Genomic DNA, 22,396 nt, shown 5'->3' with positions numbered 1-22,396 from the left:
ATTTGGATGTACACATTAGTAACAATTGGAATAAAAGTGTGTTGGTCCTTATAAAAGGATAGTACAGCCACAGGTGCGATTTGTAAAGTTTGCATCTGCACATAGACACAGCAGAAGTCAGTCTTACTGGTATTTTGAGAATGGAGAATATTAACAACAGTGAAAACAGCTGGCGTTATTTACAAATGAAGCAATGTAATAAGCACCTGAACATTGGGTTGTTGATTTCTCGGTTCATGATCATGGCTTCGAACATGGGCCCTTCCCGAACCACAAACTCTATCATTCGATGTATCAAAGCGAGCAAATTCCTACAACAACAACACAGTTAAAGAAAAATTGATTCAGACCTAACACTATATAAAACTACACTCCACCTAAGACACTACAACTGTGCAGGAGATTATTTTGCTGTATTGTTAAGAAATCTGCATAAAAGGTAAGGCAACATGGAACATATTATAGCTTTGCATCACAGACACGGGCATTCTAAAAATCAAACCATGCCTAGCAGTGGCTTAAGAATTTAAGAGACCTCCTTCCTGAATTTCCATGTCTTAGCCTACAACCATGTCTTGCTTAGCAGAAACCTGATACACAAATACGGGCACCTGAACATCAAAGTACAATTAGCTATCAAAAACTAAGCCCTCATCTACATTGTTTAGAAGTAAGACTGAAGTGTTAGCTGAAGTTCCACAGGGGAACAAGTGGCTGAATATTCTGCTCAAAATAAAACACACATAGTTCTGAATGTTCAATAAAAACTGAATTGAGCTTTCAAACTATTCAAGTATGAAAGGAAAAGCAAATAGCCTTCTTGATGCAAAACAGGGCAATGTATGTATTAAATTTAGATCGTATCTTTTTGGTCAAGACTCGACTACTGGCATAGAACAAAACTGTCCATTCTTTTGTGTCATACCATCCCATGTTCCCTCCCTCAGACACACAACAGAACTAAATCACAATTAAAAACAAAAAATCTGTATCCCTTCATTCAGCACTACATCCTGAGACAGGCAAGAAGTGGATGTGAAGTGCACATTTTTCAATGCAGAGTCACTTCTAACCATGCTAACAGGAGACAGAAAAACTTTATCAAAAATAGTGATAGCCAGTTTCCACCCCTTTGGGGTTTTATGGAAACAGTGTCCTGAGTTTTTAAAAGAGATCACCTACATATAGCAAAAGCTTCACAGCACGTGTCCTTTGAATGTGATGCAAGCCAAAAAAAAATACAGATTTTTGCATTTTTAAATTTATTTTCCTAGATGCAACAAATGAATATTGGGTTTTTACATGTAATTCATTAGATTTCCATATAGCACTTTTTTAATGACTAAAATTCCATAAATGTTACATTGTAAAGTTGCAGAATTTTCTATTACTTCTTAGCAGTGAGGTGACTATTTTCTACCATGAGTATTCCAAGTTCTGCCACAGATATAATGCACTAGATCAAAAAAAAAACCAACTTAAAGAATAATAATAGAATAGTAATAGAATCCTACCCCGGCCATCTGCAAGTGCTCTTTTAAGCCATCTAGCACTGAATCTACATTTGCCTCAAATATTACACAAATAAAAATCAAACAGCTACCAGTTCAATTTTCCTGTCTGCTTTTTATAATCCCAGAAACACTGCAAAGAGGACATAGTTTCAACAATTCTGTAGCCATTTTATTTACAGCAGTGTTCTGAAAGCCCGAACAGCCAGACTCTTCTTGTTATATGAACTGTATTTGAAAACATCAGCAATAAAGAAATCTACAATAGCTTTCAAGCCTCTGAGCTATTACAGCATTCATTTATTTTAAGGCAAATCCAGTGTGACCACTTCTGGCTTCCTGCAAATCATCATTGGTTTTAATCTAATTTTTCTTTCATCAAGTAAAATCAAGTTGTGTAAGAGCAGCTTATGCTTGAACAAGAACATCTGCTTCGTAAGACCTCCGATGTATGAAAATAGATTGAGCTCATCCCATATCTGAAAGAGGTTCTTACAGGCATTTTGGTATGTAAGATGTGACTACTTGGAAGTGAATTTCTCAGAAAAAAAACCTGATTATACATACTCAAGGTTTGCTGTTTACTAAGAAGAAAGAGATGTTAAAAATAGTATTGAAAATTTTTAATTGAAGGAGAATAATTAAACGTATTATCCCACTGAAGTCAGTCAAAATTTTTGCATGATGGGATGCACTCAGTAATGAATGGTCTTAGCAACTGCCATTGGCAACTTCCAAAATCATCAGGAAAAGAATTATTAGAAGTGTTTTCAAATACAATTCATTTAACATGAGTTCTTATCATACAGGCTTTTAAAATGCTACAGTAAATAAAATGGACATGGAAAAATAAAAATTTTTCTCTGACAGCTACTCTGTGAGCACTGTACAGTTTTACAAGTACTTGTTCTACTACTCAATATGTTTGTTAAATCAAGACTCCTCCTGGCTGGTCATCCCAATTATTCAAGTTTCTACCCAACAAAAATTGTACTCTCCTAAAATTCCATCAAAAATACAGTACATTGGAGCATGTACTGACAAGTTTGTTAATGCACTATAACCAGCTTCACAAATCTCCTTCTGCCCCCTCCCCCCCCGCGAAAAAAAGAAAAAAGGGACTTTGTGACAATTAAGACAGTGTAGTAAAAAACCGATAGTGCATTATTTTAAAACGTCATTTAGCTTAAGTTGGCCAACAAAAAAAGGTTTTTCAGTTATAATAAAACCACATTTATTGGAGCCGATCGTACCAATGTCTGGTCAAAAACTGTATACTTTCCCAATCCATCCCATGATGTTTTCCTGGTCCCCCGCTGCCGCAGACAGTTCAGCTGGTGTTGCTCACCAAGGCCAATGTCAAAGAGAATTTGGTAATCTTTTGTGCTTCTTTACTTTTAAAACAGTGTTGTGTTCCTATGTTTGGGAAAAGGCTTTGGCTTAACTGAGCAAGAGTATACCTAGACTAGCTTGAACGTAGGAATAGTGACGGGGACCAAAATGGAAAAATATCCTTGCAATAATACAAAAGTATCTTTCTCAGTGACAAAAATTATCAACTGCTACATTTAAAAAATTAGCAGAAATACATTTAAAAATTTAGCAGAAATAAAAACTGAACTTGTTACAAAATGTACAAGGAAAAAAAAAAAAGAAAAGAAAAAAAAGAAAGAAAAAAAACCCCACAAACCAAAAAAAAACTCCCACAGCTGCATCCCCGTATTCAGAGGTTTATGTCAGGACTTAGGCTGCCATCTGTTAGTGTTTCACCCTAGTGTTCACTCACAAAATTACCCTGCATCTGTTTCTAATGCTCAAATTAAATGCAAAAGATTATTACTTAAGTCCACCCTCACTTAAAAAAAAGAGTTAATAAGACAAGAATAATTAGACTGTAAACCACACACATTTCTTTTAAGTGTTATAAAATAACCATTGCTCAGTCAAGCCATTACCTTTTCCACAACATCACCATTTTTCTTTAAAATTCCGAAGGGGAAATTTTCTATATTTAGATCAGTAATAATAAAGAAAAACATGTACCTTTCTGTTGGGATAACCACTTTGACTATGGCTTGCGACAGAGTCTGTATATGAAGTCACATCAGATAATAAACATAGAATATGTGAGTATTGTTAACAAGTAACAAGCAAAAATATACATATGCAATGAAAATACTACACATCTATCACAAACTTTGCAGGCAATCACTGCTGTGAAGTTATAACTAAGCAATTACACAAAATTCAAATGGTTGTGTCAGTGAACCATGAAGGTTCACTAATTGCAAAGTATCAGAACATTCCTGTCAGAATGTACATTGAGGCACTGAATAGGAACTATGCTGAATATATAAGAAAGGAGTTCTTACGTTTATGAAAAGATTCTAAACTATATGACTTGGATCACATTGGTATTACTTTATTCCCAAGTCTTACAAAAAACAGCCCTGGCATTTAAGTGTCATTCAAAGAATCAATAAATTCTTACAAATGTAAATCAAGCTGGTTTGTGATTTCAAGATACTTACCCTTTTATCAGCTAATATTCCACAAAAAGAAAAGTTTGAAAACTGACTCCATAAGTAGCATAAAATACTTACTCAATGTCCAGATTAATTACCTTCTACACAAAATACATCAACTCTTCTAGGGTAAAAATAATGCTACCCAAATTAAAAGGTAGGATTTTCTATAAGGAAAACAATTTAGATACTGCAATTTGGCAGCCAAGAAAAGGGGGGGGACGTAGGAGAAAAAAATCCAGGGAGCCTGGAGGGGGAAAATGATAGCCAGATTTTAAGCAGCATTAAATTAACCAAGAGCCAATACACTGTACCCTAACACAGACATGAAACAGAGCTTCAGGAATTAAGTAGGTTCCCTTGGGCTACAGCAGGGAGCCAGAGAATTTGCAGGCTAAGGGCTGCCAAAGTCAGCCTGAACAATGCAAATCTATGAAGCCATTGAAATACTGTCACAGATGTAGTACTTAACAATGAGATACGGCCCAGGGTACTGTAAGTTACCTTCTCAAAATCTTCCTTGTTTTTTGGTGGTGGTAACATGGGAGCATTAGGATTCTTCAACCTCTCCCTAGGCTGGGCATTGAAAGGCAGTCCTGACGGGGGCGGCGGCAGGGTGTGCTCCATCATGGAAGGCGGAATGTAGATTGGATGAGGTGGGATAGGTACAGCTTTGCCCCAGCCCAGCTTCATTTCAAACGACATAATCATCTTGCCTGAAAAAATGAAAAAAACCCCAAAAAACTCCATTACCATGGTGTTATAAACTGGTTCTGCATCACTTGAGATTTCTTCTTGCTAAGTTCAACATTTAGGTTTGCCTACCACCGTTTATCTTTTGCTTACATTGTTGATTACTGTTATTACATCTATCAGACTACAACACAGGCAAACGAAGGCTATTGCACAAAATGGTTTATTAGTCTTCCTCCAATGTCTGCCTTTAGGACACTACAGTACACAATTACTGTTTGACAACATTCAGTTGCCAGTAGAACAGTCAAGTGTAAACTCACTGCCAGCCTGGTATCTACTGGAGTTACAGAATACATCTCACTTGTCTGATAAAACAACCTGAAAATGTGCTTATAGTCTGCAAAGATAATTACAGCCCAGAACTGAAAAATCTTTTTACCATTTAAATTCTTCAACGCTCTTTCAGCATCCCTTCTGTTCATAAAGGCAACAAAGCCACAATTTCTTTCTCTTGCTCTTTCTTCATCAGTTCTTGGCCACATAATTTTAACACTCGCTAATGGTCCAAAGCGGCCAAATTCTTGACATAACATCTCTTCATTCATCTACATGAAAAAGAAATAAAAATTAACATTTTGCCACTGTATTTCTGTGACAGCTGTTCATATTATTGTCCAAATGTCAAAATTTTAATTTTTTAAGTTTCTTGACATAACACTACTTCATTGATAGCCCCTCAATACAATCTACTGCAGAAACAAGAATCTAAAAAACTTCACTTTTAACTGAGCACACTCAAATATTTGAGATATGATCCATCTTGCTTAGGGATATCAATGGAAAAAGAATTTTAACTGAGCTAGAGATCAGTAGACTAAACTTCAACTTTTCAGCATTATGTTAAGAGCACTTATTCCAATGAATATTGCAAAAAATTTTGTCTGGGCCCAAACATGCCAACACTGCACTCCTTGGCTCCAAACGTACCTGAGGATTGATGTTTCCCAGATATAAATTTGTTGTGCTTGGATCTCCAACATCATGTGACCCTGGTGCATAATCATCCAGTACTAACATAAAGGAAAAAAAAACAAACAAAAAAAAGAAGTCATAATCTCTGCTATGCATTTAAATGACAACATTAAATTGAATAAGAAAAGAATCTGTATTACCACCAGATGATCTGTTTCTTCTTGAAGGAGCATCCACTGAATATGGAGAAGAAAAATATGTACAATTTAGTCTACAAATCTTGTAGCCCAGACTAACATAAAAAATAACATCTACTTACTTGAACGCCGCTGCCCATCTGAATCAGACTGGGGTGGTTCAAAACGACTCAATCTACCTTTTGTTTTGTGCCTTTCATCACGCTCCTCTTGGATTCTAAGAAGCAAGTTTAAAGTGAGCAACAACTTAAAACCATTCTGAAGTTTTTATTCTAAAATTTTGAATTGACTTAACAATTATGAGAATTTTTAATATGAAACAATGAGTCTGTTAGAACTTTCAAGTCGCCAGTATGTCTGAACTTCTGTTTCATCAACTGGAATATATCTACCAGAATTATTCCAGCTGCATGCTTCTTCATTCATATTGTCAGGGTATTTCATTCTCAAACAAAACTGGGAAGAAGAACTGTGCTCTGAAGAAATGACTCCAATTCCAGACCCAACTGCCAGAGATCTGCAGACCACTCAGGTGACTTTTCAAGATGCACACAACTCCTTAGTGTCTACTTATATTTCCAGCTTTTTAAGCCTTACTCAGAGGAAGACCCACATGACTATTTCCAGAATAAACTGGATTTCATCTCAGTTTCTAACTCTGAGGACAGTACTCACAAGTAACTATTTGTTTTGCTGCAGTCTGGCCTTAAATCCTAATATAAAGATACTGAATCCCAGGAATACAAGGCTGTCTTGTTCAACTCATTTACACCAACTAAGGAACACACAGCAGGGAGGCTCAGGCACTCCTCACAAAAACCACATATGGGTTTAGAATGTTGTACCTACTGCTTTCTAATGCACAGAGATTCATTTGTTTTCCATCACTAGCATCAGAATAAATATATGGCACTCAGCTGCACTCAATACATGGGCTGCTCTTTGTTGTATTACAAGACATATGGAAGTGAAACAATCTGCTTTTTCAAGCATTATCCAGCTTGCTTTTAATACTATGTAAGTTGAAGTCTCTAGACTTGAATTACAACTCTTATTTCTGCATTATACAAAAGCTCAACCTCCTCCTACAAATTCCTCTGGATATAGTTTAGAAACACTGACAAAGCTCACTCGTTTCAAGAGTGACAGACATTTCATACAGTCACCAACCTCTCTGCTACACCCCTGTTCTGGGTTTGCTAGGCAGGTTTTGGTAGTGGGGGCTACAGGGGTGGCCTCTGTGAGAAACTGCCAGAACCTTCCCCCCTCAGCTGATGAAGCCAACACCAGCCAGCTCCAAGATGGACCCAGCAATGGTCAAGCCCATTAGCAATGGGCTAATGTAATTAAGTAATTAAGCCTAACTAAGTTATTTTAAGCTAATTAGTTATACCATCTCACAAGCATCTGAGGGAGAAAAAAAAAATAAAAACCTTCCCTGGGGAAGAACTTAGTGAGAATGATCTTAAATACTGTCTGTAAAACAAGGCAAAAAACATGCATTTTGTTTGTTTACAGTAAAAACTAGCAAACTTACTGCTTTAGTTCTTCTTTAAAAAGTTCCAAATTACTCTTTTTCTTTTCCTTCTCTCCTTTCTTCAAAGGCTAAAATTAAAGACACATAAAACAACATTTCAGAAGACAAAATGAACAGAATTAAAAATCACATAACAAAACTTCAGATAATTTCCATGCATATTTTACCCACAGCTTTCAAACCAAGGAACTACAGGAGGAAAAAACAATGAAAAAAAACCAAAACAACAACCAAACAGACTTGAAACATTCAGACTGAGCGCTATCAAACACAAAGCTAGAAAATAAAAATTCAGAATAGTTGAAAAAAAAATTGTTACTTCTCATTCTCACAATGCAGCACGTATGATCAAACACACTCTCTACTGCATACACATTTAAATAACTGTGAGGTATTTTGTCACTTTGTTCCATTTGGAAACTAGGATGCTCACTACACCCCTAGCAAACCATCATGCTCTAATGAATTTGACAGATGTGTGTGCATATATATGTAAATTATTTTACATATATATTTTCAATTATTTTATCCACAAACATTCTACTTAAAAAGAATTTCCTTCTCTTGCTTCCCTTTGGATGTAAATACAGTCTGAAAAAACAGTTACTTTAAATAGTTCAAGATCCTCAGGAAAAACTCTTGAATGACGAGGAATATGGATACTGAAATACTTTTTTTTTTTTTAACAGTAATATATGTTCCTTAACTAACTCACGTGAAATATTATCTTCAACAACATTGGTTTTATATAATCAAATTTAAATGAAAACGTTTCCAATAGGCAGACATACAAAATACTTGTGTTACACACTACAGCTTTGGAAAAACTGGACTTCCTACTCACCCCAGGCAAAGTTGTTTGTTTGTTTTTGTTTTTGGGGAGGGTCTGCCAAATAAATAAAATCATTTTTACCTCATTATCTTCAATCACCATTGGACATGGCAAGTGAGTAAACTGATTGCATTACTTCACAAGTATTTATGAAAAATTTGAAAAGCAGTAATAGTCTTACAGTACAAACACTTGCATATGACAGAACAGAGCTCAGAAAAATAAAAAAATGCTACAATTCATTTCTGTATATGTAGAGCTTTACATACAATGAAAATCAGAACTGCCATCCAGTAGTAACCCACTGGTCTAACACTGACATTTGTTTAAAGCTGGAGGGAGGTTATGATGGAACTGCCCATAATTATCACATTACATTCACTTCCCACCCTAACAGGCAGCATCTTACATGTTTCACTTAAGCTTTAAAATTGTAGTAAGCTCTATTAGAAGACTTTTAAGACATCCAAGACATTCATTACACATACACAGTAGTAACAGTAATCATATGCAATTATCACTTGACTTGAAGACTGTTGGTTCATATTTCTAATATTTTATTACTTTTTATGACATACCTTGGTTAAAAAAAAAAGGCAACCCAAAAATCAAAACAAAAAACCCCTCCATCAAATCATGCAGAAGATAAAATAAATTAAATAAAACAAGGTGTTCAGCTTCTGAACTGTGCAAGTTCTGGAACTCAAAGAGGGACTTCTAATGAAACTTCTCAAACTTCACGCCCCCCCTCCCCCAAAAAAACCAAACCAAAACAAACAAACAAACTCAAAGAATCCTACCAAAAAAAAACTTGGATCAACACAAAGGCAAATTTATTTTTTGGTTTACAGTTTAAAAAAAATCAAAAACAGATAGTAGCAATAGAAATTGAGAATTGCGTCTAATACCAGAAATTCTGAGGACTGAAGAAGCTATTACTTTGCAATAGTCACTAAATCCATAGCCATGAGAAGTTTGTCCACCTTAGCAGGAACACAATAAAAGGGCAGTGCAGCACCAGGTGTACTGTGCCACACACAGGGCTCCTGGGCCTCTGCATTTCATCACCTTTGTATCTGCTACTGGTTCAGGAAACCCCAAATGTCCACCTTCTCTCAGATGTGTCACATGCAGATAAAACTATTCTGCAAAAACTCATGGCCCTTTTTCTAAGCACTTCTAAATACATCAGGATGGAGTTAAGATTCAAGTGAGAAACTTACAGGCTTTTTGGTTTCTATCATTAGGAGGGATGGAGGTTTCTCATTAGATGGCTGACTGGGTTGATTTTTTTGATCTGAGAATCGTGACGAAGGTTTATAGATTTTACCGCGTTTTTCATCTGTTTCATGCTCCTCTGAAATTAAAGACAAGATGAAAGCAAATTTTATTAACTCATGCTGCACAACACTGTTCATTAGAAAGAATGTTGGTTTTTAGTGCTGGTAATTCAATTCAATATACTACTTAATTTTTAAAAAGCCGACAATACGAATTTTACATAATTTAACACCTTTTAACATGAAGAAAAAGAACATGGATTAGGTAGTCTAAGCCAAGGCATTTTTTCTTCTTATACTTAAAGCACAAATCACACCATTGCCTACCTCAATCAAAGCGTAAAGTAGATTTTAGCATCAAGTTTTCTTTTCTGCTTCAAATGTAACATACTAATTTTAAAATGCAATTCCAAGCCAATCTTTATCTTTACTCAAAGCCAAATGACCCACCACCTCCAAAAAAAGATTAGTTATACCTTTCGATGCATTAACGATTCCTCCTCTTACAAATGTTTTCACTTTATTACCATCACCTCCTTCAAAGGCAGCAAGGAATTCTTCATAAATTTCTGCAGCAGCCTTCTCATCCTCCTACATAGCAAATGTTCATCTATTTACTATCATCACAGAACAACTTTCACTAGACAGTTACTCTTAAATTAGCTATGTGACATTCATTTTTATTTTCTAGAGTTCAAGCTACAAACAGCATCAAAGGAGTTTCAATTTTAGATAATTCAAATTTCTGAGAAATGTGGGTAGAACACAGCACATAACACACAAAGCCAGTGAGGCTGTGAGCTCCAATATGTTCCTTTCCAGGAGTTTACAAGGCAATTTAACATTCAAAAGACGCCAAACAAAAAAGCTCAAATCAAAGGCTTGTGAGCCTGGAGCTTTGTTGGCCTCAGCATGAGAGAACAGTGCCCATTCCATCTCAGCCTTTACGATCAACTCACGTGGCTGAAGGATATCAACAAGAGGATCACCTTTCTGTATTTCCCAGAGAATAAGCTGAATAAATGGCTTAAGCTGAGCACTATGGCTTAGCACTATCATGATCTTTAGGCCCGTAATTCCAACAACCCAGCAGGAGATAAGCCATTGCAACACAGAAGGGGTTGTGTGTACATTTGTCAAACCCCAAAATTTTCAAAACTTCCATCTCACCTACAACCAGATATGTATTTCCTAAAATTTGGTAATTCCTGAGTAATCTAAAATGCATTACCAAATTTTAAGGTTTGTATTGGTTCCCAATACAGTCATTAGACAAAAAATGATTTACAGAACTAACAAGGATGTGTACTGAAACAAGTTCCAAAATGGCAGGTACTCTTTGGAATAACTGAAATCCAATGATAGAGAGCAAAGAAAGAACAAAAAATTACCTAAGGTGATGGCTGTCTCCATCCTGAGCAATACACCAATGGATTATTGTAATTCCCTATTTCAGGATGCCAGACAACTTGGCTTCCCACAGAGAAGGAAAGACTAAGCCTCTCTGTATCATAATGCCATGGATGCCAAAAATACATTATACATGTAAAACACAATTCACTTTCACTTAGAGAGCTACAATTACCAAAACTAAGATATCTGGTTGCCATCCAAAAGCAAAGTTATTTGAGCTCTGCAAACAAAGTAAAATTTTCATTTTATACCATTACCTTCTTTTTTAATTCTTCTTGCTCTTTCTTACTTAGTGTCCGTTTGGCAGCGCTCATTTTGCCAATACTGAATGCTTTAAGTTTACTTTCCATTAGAGGCTGCAAAGGGAGTGAGAAAACAGACATCAAACTGTTTACAAAACAATTAAAATAATGCTACTTTTGACCTTGGTCTAGACCAGTAACTCAAATAAAACAAAGAAAAGACTTCCTGTACTGATTTGTGAAGTTTTCATTATCTAATACAACCAAAAAAAAAAAAAAAATCTGTGTGGCTTTTTATAAACAAATCATCCTTGGTTTAATGAGAAAGCTTTTAATACACCCTTCAAACACAGCTGAAATCTGAAGGACACTTGCTGTAAGAGCCTGGACATTTATCACTGTGCAGTGCTGCAGTTTCTAAACCTTCAGAAATACATGCTTTGCATCACAGCTCTTCCCCCTTCCCTCAGAAAAGCTTTTCTGACTATTTTGACAAGAATAATGTTTGTCCAATCTGCAAGGTTGGACAGATAATGGAACAGCCATATGGATGCTAAATTTCCATTGTACTTCAAGGTAAAAATTAATAGCTTTGCTGGAACAACAAACACATTCTAGAGGTTTTCAGCTATAAAAAAACTCACACAAAAACTTCACTTCCAGCTCGTAGACTGTTTCTAATTTCTTTCCAAAACCCTGATGAAGGAAGTACTCCACATAACAGTAATTTCTGGAGTATGGAAATGGAATTCTTAAGGCTCTATTCTGGTAGTTAATAGGCAGCAAACCATCGAGGGAAGAAAGACAACAGGATGGAGAGCACGTTCCAAAGACACGGGCAGTGGGAAGTTAAATGAGAGAAAAGATACTGCTCTGGAAACTCCTGCCTTAACACAGTAACTCATGAAGAATCAGCACAACAACAAAGGCCCAGAAGCTATGAGTCTTGTTTTCAAAATACTTGTGATGCTCTTACACAGAGCACACAGTGATGCTTAAAATTATTATTTTGGCAATGATAGTTCTTTAAAAAAATCAGCTCAATAAAACATAAAGACAAATAAGGTGAACAGCTTAAAATACCGTATTATGAAAAATATTCTGATACCAACTGGAAAGGGTTTCCTCTAGGAATAATTTTCTTTGTAAAGAGTTTTATTTCTACTATCAGCTTTCTATTAAAAAATTTTCATAAAAAACACCATGAAAAACAAACTGTTTGAAACATCTTCAATTTATAATCCTTGCTTAGCATCACAAATACCTCTTAGATCTGTGCCAAGCACAGGACCAAGTAGTTCATACTGCCTTGAAACTGTTCCCTCTTCATCACTGACAGTTAAAGCTATCAGTGACAAATGTATGCAGTGTTCTCTGTGAAGTTATCTGGTCATGACACCATGTTTGTCAATGTGAGCTGCTGTGACAAACTTATCAGGAGCTTTAAATTCATCTGTGTGTTTTTAAATTTAATAAAATCCCGTCTCCCAGTTGTCTGAAAAACAGCTTCTATTTCAATATGACAAACAATATACAACCTTGGCAAAACATGAACACACAGCTATGGCACAGCAATGCAGGCAGAACAAATACCACACTCCTACCCAAGGCTTATCCTGTCATCAGAAAATAATCTCTCACAGTAATGTCACAGGATACCTGCAGATCAGCCACATGAATACTTGTTCCAGTGACATAAAGGAAGCAGCTGCAAGATAAAGAGTTCTGGCACTAAGAGCTGCTCAGTTTAGAAAAGGTCTCAGGGAAAAAAAAAACACCTGCCTACTGGCAGGAACAATATAAAGTTAAGATTGAACTAATTTATGCCTGCTAGTTAGATTCCAGTGGGCAATTGTAACATTATCATTAACCATATGCAGCTTCACAGAATTCCTAACGACAAAACCATACAAAACTTGAAGATCTTCCTCCTTCAAAAAATGCAAGATACTGTGAAAAGGGTAAAGCAAATGACAGAAGCAAAGAGAAACTTGCAGCTGAGTAATCAAATCTCTGTATGAAAGCAAACTTCTGTTTAACTAAAACACTGTAAGGTGGCACAAAGCACTAAAGTTCCAGTTCCATCAGTACAAAATACTCAGAAGAGATTTAAGAGTAATTGCCCAAATTGTAGCAAGTAAAAGAAATCAATAAAACAAGCTACTTCTCTATGAAAAGTTTCTGCTACCATAACTCGACTAATGCTCTTACAAGCAATTTAACAGCTGGTAATTGACTTTTGCATGTACAGAATCAAATTGAAATCTTGAAGAAAATCCAAACCACAGAATGAATTGTCTGGTATTAACTCCCGGTTTGGCTCTTGCTGCCTGTTTTCATTTTAGCTCAGAAACAGGTAAGTCTTCATGCAACATACCAACCACACAACCAGGCAAAGGTCTCGTCACTGAGGGGATAAGGGGCGGGGAGACAGCAGGACCAGGTTATTCCTCTTACCTTTTCCTTTATCATGTTCTATTAGAAAGAAAAATAAAGGATGGAATTAGGGTCACACTGTCTCAGCCTTGAGAAGCCTACTGTATGTGAAAAAGCACCTGAATATCCCATGATTCCTAGGACTGATCACCTTGCATCCTCAAGCATTCCTCAGTGTAAGAGACAAACCCATACAGAGTCCTTGCAGCTTCTTTCTGCTCCAGTACCTATTATGGATGCTGTACCACGCAGCACAGCTTCCTACACTGGTGCTTGTTTGGAAAGTTTCAAGGAGTATTTTTAAACATGAAATCAATGGTTCATTTGCAAACACCTACAGGTTAATACCCAATGCACCAGACTCTGCCTGTAGCGAGCAGTTTTCTTTAAAAACAGCCCTATTTTGAGTTTGTGGGTTTGATTTGAATTTTTTTGGTTTTTGTTGAAGTGTTTTGGACTTACATGTGAATCAGCAGATCCAGTGGTATGTACTGCATCTGGCCCTCTGACCTGAGGAGAGAATGAGGAGGAGGTGAGGCACGCAACAAGAAACAGACAAACAACCTCTGGGGGGGGTTTCCCAGTTCTTGGAATGTGAATTTTCATTTCAATTTCAACATCCAAATACACAAGAACACAAGAAAGAAACCTATAATGTATTTTAATGACATATCTGACCTACGTCACCTCAGGAATAATGTCAATATAAGGCAAATAAGGGACAGACCTAAAGATAGACCATTAAAAATTCTGAATTTCCACAGCTGGATTTTATAAATACATCAGTAATGGCACCACTGGGGAAAAAAGCAGGTTAGTTACATTGCATCTTCAAGAGTTGTCATTAAAGGGGGTTAAAGATTACATAAAGTGCTTGATTACATTTGGCTTCCTATAAAATAATTTCCAAAACTGCTTTTACTATATTGTGCATAGATGGAATCTGGCCACCTCAAAAACCACAATTTGTGACCAGGTACTAACTGGTGTTATTACTTTAAACCCTAACTGAACTTTAACACCTAAGCCAGCATATATACAAAATCAGGTTTTAAATGAGCTTAAGTGACAGAGAACACACATTTAAATTATGTAACGCCCAAATTCCAGAAAACCTGACATAACATCTACTATTAAGATATTACTGCCTGATGCACAATTCATACCTTAATTGAAATTTAAGTCAAAGTAACACATTTCCATTAGCTGAAATCTGTTCATTAGTTACAGAACATTTCTCCTCCTTACCAGGAGTTTACAGTTTATACCAGAAATAGTAATATATGATGCTAATTTCCAATCTTTCAAAACAACAAGCACCAAATACTACTCTAGAAGATCATTTACTCGGCCTTGTTTTTATTGTGCATCCTGCTTTTTCATCAGCTAAGACAGAGACATTTCTCTTTCAATGTATTCCTATGTTATACAGTGTATTCCTATGTTATACAGTAAAATCAATTTAGAAAAAAATAGTCTACAACAGAAACCAGAATTAAGTGCATAAAGGTAGAGTGCAACACACAGATATAGCCCTTGCAAAGGAGAAGCAAAAGGCTTCTAGGAATACGTTTGGAGGTTTTTTTAAGAAAGATAAATGGGGCAGGGAAAAAATGGGGGGAAAAAATCATGTCTTACTCTCAAAGACGTCCCAAATCCCCTTCCTTGCAGCACTGTACATGACTCACAAACACAACTTTGCACAGGAGCTAATAACAAGCTGAGTTCACATGCAGCAGTAGCAGTTCATTAGAATACACATGGAAGCAAATATCTCAGGCATCTTTTACTAATGCCACTTCCTGCTAACTTCTCCTCCTGTGTACTTGGATTTTTTTTTTGATCCTAAACTGCCTGTGGCACTCAGATCAGTAATCTGTTATGCACAGGTCTCCATACTGCACAAAAGTAGCCTAAGGAAAGTTGTCCTCCCCTCAAAACTTTATGGAAGTGTAGCCCAACATCACACAGATAAAAGACATAGACTGCGCAAAAGAATTCCAGAGCTTGGGAACAGCATTCTTCCTGCTGCCAGCTGCCACCCTGCGGCAACCAACACAGCAGCTGCAATTCCAGCCTTCCAACAAACAATCTGAGACCTGCAGTTAAAAAAATCAGTCTCAAAGGTGGAGTGATACAGTGCCGTGTACTGACACAGACTGAGCCCTGCTCCAGGAAAGGAGCTTGTCTGGCACCAGCAGAAGGGAATGGCCACTTCCGGATTCTCCACATCCGTTTCATTTATGGAAGTTTTAGATAGCGACAGCTCCCAACAGGGGTGGTGCTGAAGCTGCTCATAGGGAGGACAGAAACCAAGCTTTAGACAGAGTAACAGTGGGAATGCTCAGTACAGTGACAGATTATCCTGAGGAAGAACATGAAAAAAAGCAAGACACTACATCTGCTTCTCCAGCAGCAAGCAGATGATACTGCTCAGAAAGGCTGCAGTGCGTGGTAGCACACAGAGAGTCGGTGGGAGTCCAGTGGCACTCCCCAACCCACCAACAGAGACCATGGCACTGTGGAGGCACTCTGAACATTAGCTGAGAAGCACAATTTCTATTAAGGTGCACTCAGAAAACTACTAAAAGCAATTTTAGCTTTTAGACCAACTGTACCCCACAATAACTAGCAGCTTTGGAGAGCCACGTTATCTTCCTCCTTCACCAATTCTTATTTTTAAGGTCTTCTCTTTCCTATGTATAAATTTAGTTCTACCTTTGATACTGCTCCTGACCAACCAAGCAACTGTTCTGACAAAGCACAAGATGAAAAGGTTCTTGACAAAATTACACATTGCTATCTGCCAGTTTCTAAACAGCAGTTATTTTTAAAAATCACAAATTCTCACAGCACTGCACTTTGCATCCATCCGTACTGCCTTGACAAAAGGGGCCATTTTGTTTCCTTAAGAGTCAGACCAGCTGCACTGACTCAGCGCAATCGGTGTCTTTCTAACAGAGGGAAACATTTCAGAAGATGTTGCCCACCTGTGTTGAAATCTAGAGGATTCTTTGTTCTGTTCTCATCACGTCAAGTAGCTCAACTGAACTTAACTGCTGAAAGAGACACAAAGCTCTGCCCTACACATGATGAGATGAGAGGACAGCTCCCTAGTGTTCAAAATGCCAACAGAAAAAATGCAGTCAATCCGACTTTCAGTCACTGCCAGCACAGACAACTGACAAATGCCTTCTTACCCCCAATTCACCGCATCTCTGCGCGAAAACTATCTTTATTTATTTTTTTTCCTCAACCAGACTATTTTACAGCTGGATCACTTTTTCCATCACTTTCACGCTGCACATTTGCCAAAGCATGTGCCAGCACAGCTGAAGTGTCATTTCAGCAGCCTGCATTAAAATACAGCCCTGTCCAACCCAGTCCTGGAGGTCAGGTCACCCAAAGCTTCACTGCTGAGCCCAGCCAACTTCACTCAACCTCCAAGAGAAAAACCAAAAACTTCAAAGGACCGTACAAATGAGATTTATGACAAACTTCCACCAAAATGCCAAAGCAGAGACATCTCTGAGATTCTGATCTTTACATTTTCTTCTAGATTCATGGAAGCTTCCAAGGAAAACAGAGAAGAAAACAGCTCTTCAACATCTTCCTTCCTGCCCACAGCTCACATGGTCACAAATCCAGCTCTTCATGGTTTCTCCAGACTTAAAAGATCTCTCAGTAAAACTGGCATGATTGTGTTATTTCACAAGTATTTAAAATATGCCGTATACAATAAATATTTTTTAAAATTAATACTGATGTCATTTAGTGAAACAAAGAGCAACAAAAGCTGCCAATAGAACCCAGGAGACCATCTGTGGTCCTCTAAATGCTGAATGGTATTTTTACAACTGTAATTGCTACAACTTAAAACATAAATGAAAGCCCTGTCCTTGAAAGAACCAATAGCCTCAGGGTGAAATGTTTAAAAGAAACTGATGAAAGCCACTCCTGCCCCGTTTCAACACCTTCCATTGATCCTGCCCCCACAGCGGTCACACTGAACTGCAGCACTGCTCCTGGTCTAGCTGATCCCTCACCAAAGGGAGAGATGAGAGATGGGGAGGTTCAGCCAGACCATTTCCCAACTCACAGCAGAGGCCTGCTGCCCAAATCATGCCACATCAACCAGAGAGGATAATGTTTGGTAGGGAAAATGTAGCTAAGGCTGGGACTCCTTGTGTCAGCACCGACAGCAAGGAAAAACAAATGGAACACATCATAAATTAAGATGTCAAAATTCAGCTAAAAGAGATTTCCAGGTTGCCTTGAATTTTTTATTCTTCCTTTCTCTCTAGAAAGTAAGTGCTTGAAAACACCTGCAAATTGTTTTACAACTAATGTATTTAGTCTTTACAGTTACTGGAATAATGCAGATTAAAATTAATCCCTATCTGAGTAACCATAACTTGCAGACACAATAGCAAATGGACAGTGGCTTCTTCCAGAAGTATCTGTACAGAACAGTATTCCACTAGAACCTTAAACTCAGGTAACAGGTACAGCTTTTGGGATGAAAAAGGGAAAAGTACAGCTTGGTCCAAGTGGAGCATTTCTTCTGCATATGGCACCCGATTTGAACAGCAGTCTATGCAAGAACACAGGCCATGCCAGACAGTAACTATTCTCAGAAGATACAATAACAAAATCAAAGAGTCGCTGAGCAGCTAAAATTTCATTACATAAATAACTGAACGTCTGTATCTGTCATTTCAGAATCATGCCCTACACCAATGTCCTGTGCAGTCCTTGGCAATGACTATTTTATATTCTTATAATTATCCTTCTTTCCTACTTGGATTTCTGGAAATCTCAAGCACGAATCTTGCTATTCTAATCTCAAAGTGCCACAGGAATAGTTAATGCTTTTGCAACACATTTCACATGGGAGACTCTCAAAGTTATTTAGCAGCTGCCAGTATCACACAAAGCAGCTGCCACCACAGCGATGCAGGCACTGGGGGCCCCTGTGCCACCTCCAGCAACGCTTCCCAGTCAGTGAATCAAACAAACAATGTCTGGCTAAAAAAAGTGTGATTTTACACTATAAATATATATAAATATGTATAATCAAAATAACTGGGTCAAATTCAGTACTTGGACAACAAGACTGAAGAACACCAACCATTCTGAAGGGGAGAAATTATTTTATTTCAGGCACTAGGTCACAGCTCCTCACAGAGCACAGAAAAGAAAAGGTCACTGTGTCTTTCCAGCAGGTAGCTAAAAGCCAGCAAAGGCAGCAAACTGGAATTGCCACTGAAACATATCCCATGAGTCTGTGAGATACATAAATTATTGTATTTGCTAAACAAATATAACGTGCAAAAGAAGCCTATAACTTCACCTTTAATTACGTAAGTAAACTAATCCTAAAATTATCAAAATGTCTGATAAAGAATTACTTCATAAAATCTAGCAAAATAGTTATTTGCTCAATTGTTAAACCATAAACACTCTCATATAGGCTCAACTAAAAATACACATTTTAATCCCTGTGTGAATAAACTAATTAAAACAATATTACTAATTTCAATGCCATTTCTTTCTGCAGACATCTGAGAAGTACCTCAGTGTATATCACAAGCACTTATGGAATAATAAAACAAAAGGAAACACACACTGTTCAGCCCCCCAAGATTTCCCAAGGTTAACTTTCTGAAAAATAAATCCTAAAAGATAGGCATGTCTTATTTTATTTCACTTTTCAACAGAAACATTCTGATGGATCCAAGTAGGTACTATCCCTATTTTCTGTGGCACATCAAATAATACTGACAAGATCTGGAATATAAAGCACAGGAAAAATACCAGTGGAACACAGCCTGGATGTCTGCAGGAATGGGAAACTGAGGGGTGAGGAGGAAGTGCACAGAGGTGACAGTGCAGGTACAGGATGTCCCCAGCAGGCCCTGACAGATGAACACAGTCTGACCCTACATTCCCTAGGTGTCCTACTGACTTCCATGGGATGGAAGAGTTAACTGCCTGAACATACCTCTGCAGAAGTGACATCTAGGACACAAAACAACTCCTATAAATTAATTATTACTGAACACTGAAAAAAAAAGAGTATCATCAGTACAGAAATAGTAAATGACAAAACACAAATAGTCTATAATGTAACTGCAAAAAGAAAGGAATCACATCTGGGTTAGTTTTCTGTACCATGCTATCATCTGCATTCATCAATAATTAAGTATTCTATTTCTAATTATACTTGAAATCCCAAAATGTCCTATTCCCTGAAAGCCGCTGCCCACAAATTAAGACCTACTTTACTACTGATGTTTTCTGTCCAGCTCTTATTTGCCATTCCAAGCCAAAAGCAAGATTAAAAAAAGTTTCTAGGCAATATTTGGAACAGATCATAGAAGGGAAACAAAAATAAAAGTCTCCTACTCTAATAACAACTGAGTAAACATGCAAAGACTTTAAGTAACTACACTTCATTACCAACTGCATTAATTACTACAGTGTCTTATCAGCAAAATAAAATTTAAAAGAACTTAAATAATCCTGGTTTTGCTTAATAAAAACATGAGCAAAAATTATTCATTTATAGCACTAGAAATTCCTGACCATAACACGGCTTCCTCTTTGAATGACTTACACACTCACACACCAAAACCTGGAGGATTTATATAGTTCTGACCTAAAACCTGTAACGAAACTGAATGAAAGGGAGTAATCCTCAAACCATCCGCCGCCAGTGCACCCCCTAAAGTATGTCGCCCTCCACCCTCGCAGCGGGAGCGATGCTGAGAGCGCAGGCAGCTCTGCGCTGCGACCGCTGGTTTCAGAGCACAGCTCTGGGCCAGGCTTTCCAGAACTGCTGCGCTACCAGTGCTCCTGGGCTAGAAATCCACCCAGCAGGAACTACAGGAAGTAGAGAGGGCTCCGGGAAAAGCGCGGGGAACGCCACAGCAATTCTACGAAACTTGTAATTTCATCGCACTTCAGAAGAACCCACTCCATCTCGATTCGTCGTTTTCCTTCACACTCGCGAGTTGGGAACTAACCCTGCGCGGCCTTCAGCCCACGTGGGGGGAGGACAATGAAATGAAAGCCGTTCGGCGGGCACGGCTGGGGCTCGGGCATTCCGGAGCAGCCCGCGCCCCAAGCCGGGGACGCGCGGGCCGGCACAGCGCCTCCGCCGAGCCCCGCTCTCCCTCCGCCGGGCCACGGGGACAGACACGTGCCCGGGGCGGTCTCGAGGAGCGGGCGTGCCCGGCAAGAGGCCCGGGACCCCTAGCCCCCTTCCCACCTCCCACCCCGTGCCGGGGCCCGCGGTCACCCCGAGCTCAGGGCAGGAGAGAGCAGGCCGCGCCGCCCGCGCCTCGCCGCCCCGCCGCTACCGGGCCCCGCCGCCGCGGCAGCGGGCCGCGTTCCCCGAGCGCAACGGAGCGGACGGCGGGCCGTGGCTCCCGAGCCGAACGGAGCGGGCGCGGGCCGCGGCCCGGGGCGGAGCGGCCTCACCTTCCCGGCGGGTTTCTGCGAGCCGCCGGGCGCCTTGTCCGCCATCTTGCCTCTCCCCTCGCCCAGCCCTGGCGGCGGCCGAGCGAGCGCCGATCCCACCGAGCCCGCGAGCGGAGGGCGCGAAGCCGATGGCCGAGCCGCCGATGGCTCCCGCCGCCCCCGCGGCGCGGCAGGGCCGCCCCCTCCGCAGGCAGCGCTTGCCCCGCACACGGAGCGACGGGAAACGGAGAGGATACCGCTTGGAACAACCCGAAATGCTACATCCCACTGAGAAAAGCCCTTGAATACTGAAAAGGCTAACACAGCAAATCCTTCCTTACTGGGTTTGACGTCACACTACAACTCAACTGTACTGAAGGCTGTTTAACTGGGGATTATAACCAGCCGTCACATCTATCATGAGTCTGGAATACCCGTGCTTGCATGGATTTTCAGAGTGGAATATGCAGGGGCTGAGATAATACTTAAGGAAAAGGCAAGAAGATACACAGAAGTTAGTGAAAGCTTTAATCCACCACCTGCCGACACTCACTGCCCTGTGGGCGGCAGGAGGGAGCGGGGCCTGTGCTAACAACCGCCTGGGGCAGCGGAGAGTGAAGGTTCCAGAAGGGAGGGGGGAAAAAAAAGCAAAAGGAGAGACTGAAGAGGGCACAGGCAACTGCAGAGGGCTGGAAGTTTACAGAGGAGGGCAAAACTCTCAGGAAACCTCACCGGCTCTAGATGTGCGTCCAAGTGGGCAGAGACATGGTCGGGTGAGAGGTGCTGCTCTGCCCGCAGCAGCTGTGTCAGGGTGACGGCTCAGCTGCGAGCACGGCCATGGCCGCTGTCACCGCGTGTCACCCGCGCTGAGCAGGCCGGGCAGGGCGGACACGGCACAGCGGCGCGGCAGCGAGGCTCGCGGCGGGCTGGAGAGCGGCAGGGAAGTCTCCCTGGAGGGCGGAGGACGCGGGTCGATGTGCACGGAGAGCAGGGCTGGCGGCAGGAAGGGCTCCCGGGCTTTGCTCCCCGCGCAGCCGTGCCGGGCACGAAGGGGCGCCGCCAGGGGGCAGGCACGGCCCGTGCCGAGCGCCCGCCTGAGGCGGCCCGTGCCACGTAACGTGGCTCCGCCCGAAGTCACACCAAAAAAAAATGGCAAAATAAAAAATAACGATCCCCGTCATTGCCTAGGTGCGAGCCGCTTTACTCCGCAGCTCAATCCGCAGCGGGCCAGGCGGTGCTGCTGCAGCTGCGGCAAAGGCGAGGCAGGGAGGAAGGCCACGCGGCACCTCGT

The 22,396-nt window shown here is 39.8% G+C and overlaps 1 protein-coding gene across 9 annotated transcripts in view; it reads right to left on the bottom strand.

The window, feature by feature from the left end:
* LOC119704451 (U2 snRNP associated SURP domain containing) overlaps nt 1-22,094 on the bottom strand; it is a 44,439-nt gene extending 22,345 nt beyond the window's left edge. The window contains exons 1-15 of one of the 9 annotated variants that reach the window (XM_038145750.1): nt 21,838-22,094; nt 14,104-14,151; nt 13,663-13,680; nt 11,221-11,319; nt 10,027-10,141; nt 9,494-9,627; nt 8,283-8,324; nt 7,439-7,506; nt 6,024-6,118; nt 5,905-5,940; nt 5,720-5,802; nt 5,172-5,337; nt 4,541-4,752; nt 3,555-3,598; nt 207-311 (exon numbers count right to left, since the gene is read on the bottom strand). In XM_038145750.1, coding sequence (XP_038001678.1) covers nt 207-311; nt 3,555-3,598; nt 4,541-4,752; nt 5,172-5,337; nt 5,720-5,802; nt 5,905-5,940; nt 6,024-6,118; nt 7,439-7,506; nt 8,283-8,324; nt 9,494-9,627; nt 10,027-10,141; nt 11,221-11,319; nt 13,663-13,677 — 1,214 coding nt within the window. In that variant the 5' untranslated portion in view covers nt 13,678-13,680; nt 14,104-14,151; nt 21,838-22,094. Of the gene's footprint in view, nt 1-206; nt 312-3,554; nt 3,599-4,540; nt 4,753-5,171; nt 5,338-5,719; nt 5,803-5,904; nt 5,941-6,023; nt 6,119-7,438; nt 7,507-8,282; nt 8,325-9,493; nt 9,628-10,026; nt 10,142-11,220; nt 11,320-13,662; nt 13,681-14,103; nt 14,152-21,126; nt 21,411-21,837 lie in introns of those variants that run through there. The other 8 variants (XM_038145745.1, XM_038145743.1, XM_038145751.1 and 5 more) reach the window with 8 other exon arrangements.
* Between the last annotated feature and the right edge of the window lie 302 nt (nt 22,095-22,396).

This window comes from Motacilla alba, chromosome 9 (genome assembly GCF_015832195.1).
Source record: "Motacilla alba alba isolate MOTALB_02 chromosome 9, Motacilla_alba_V1.0_pri, whole genome shotgun sequence".
NCBI lineage: Eukaryota > Metazoa > Chordata > Aves > Passeriformes > Motacillidae > Motacilla > Motacilla alba.
This window is presented reverse-complemented; position numbering and strand designations above follow the sequence as displayed.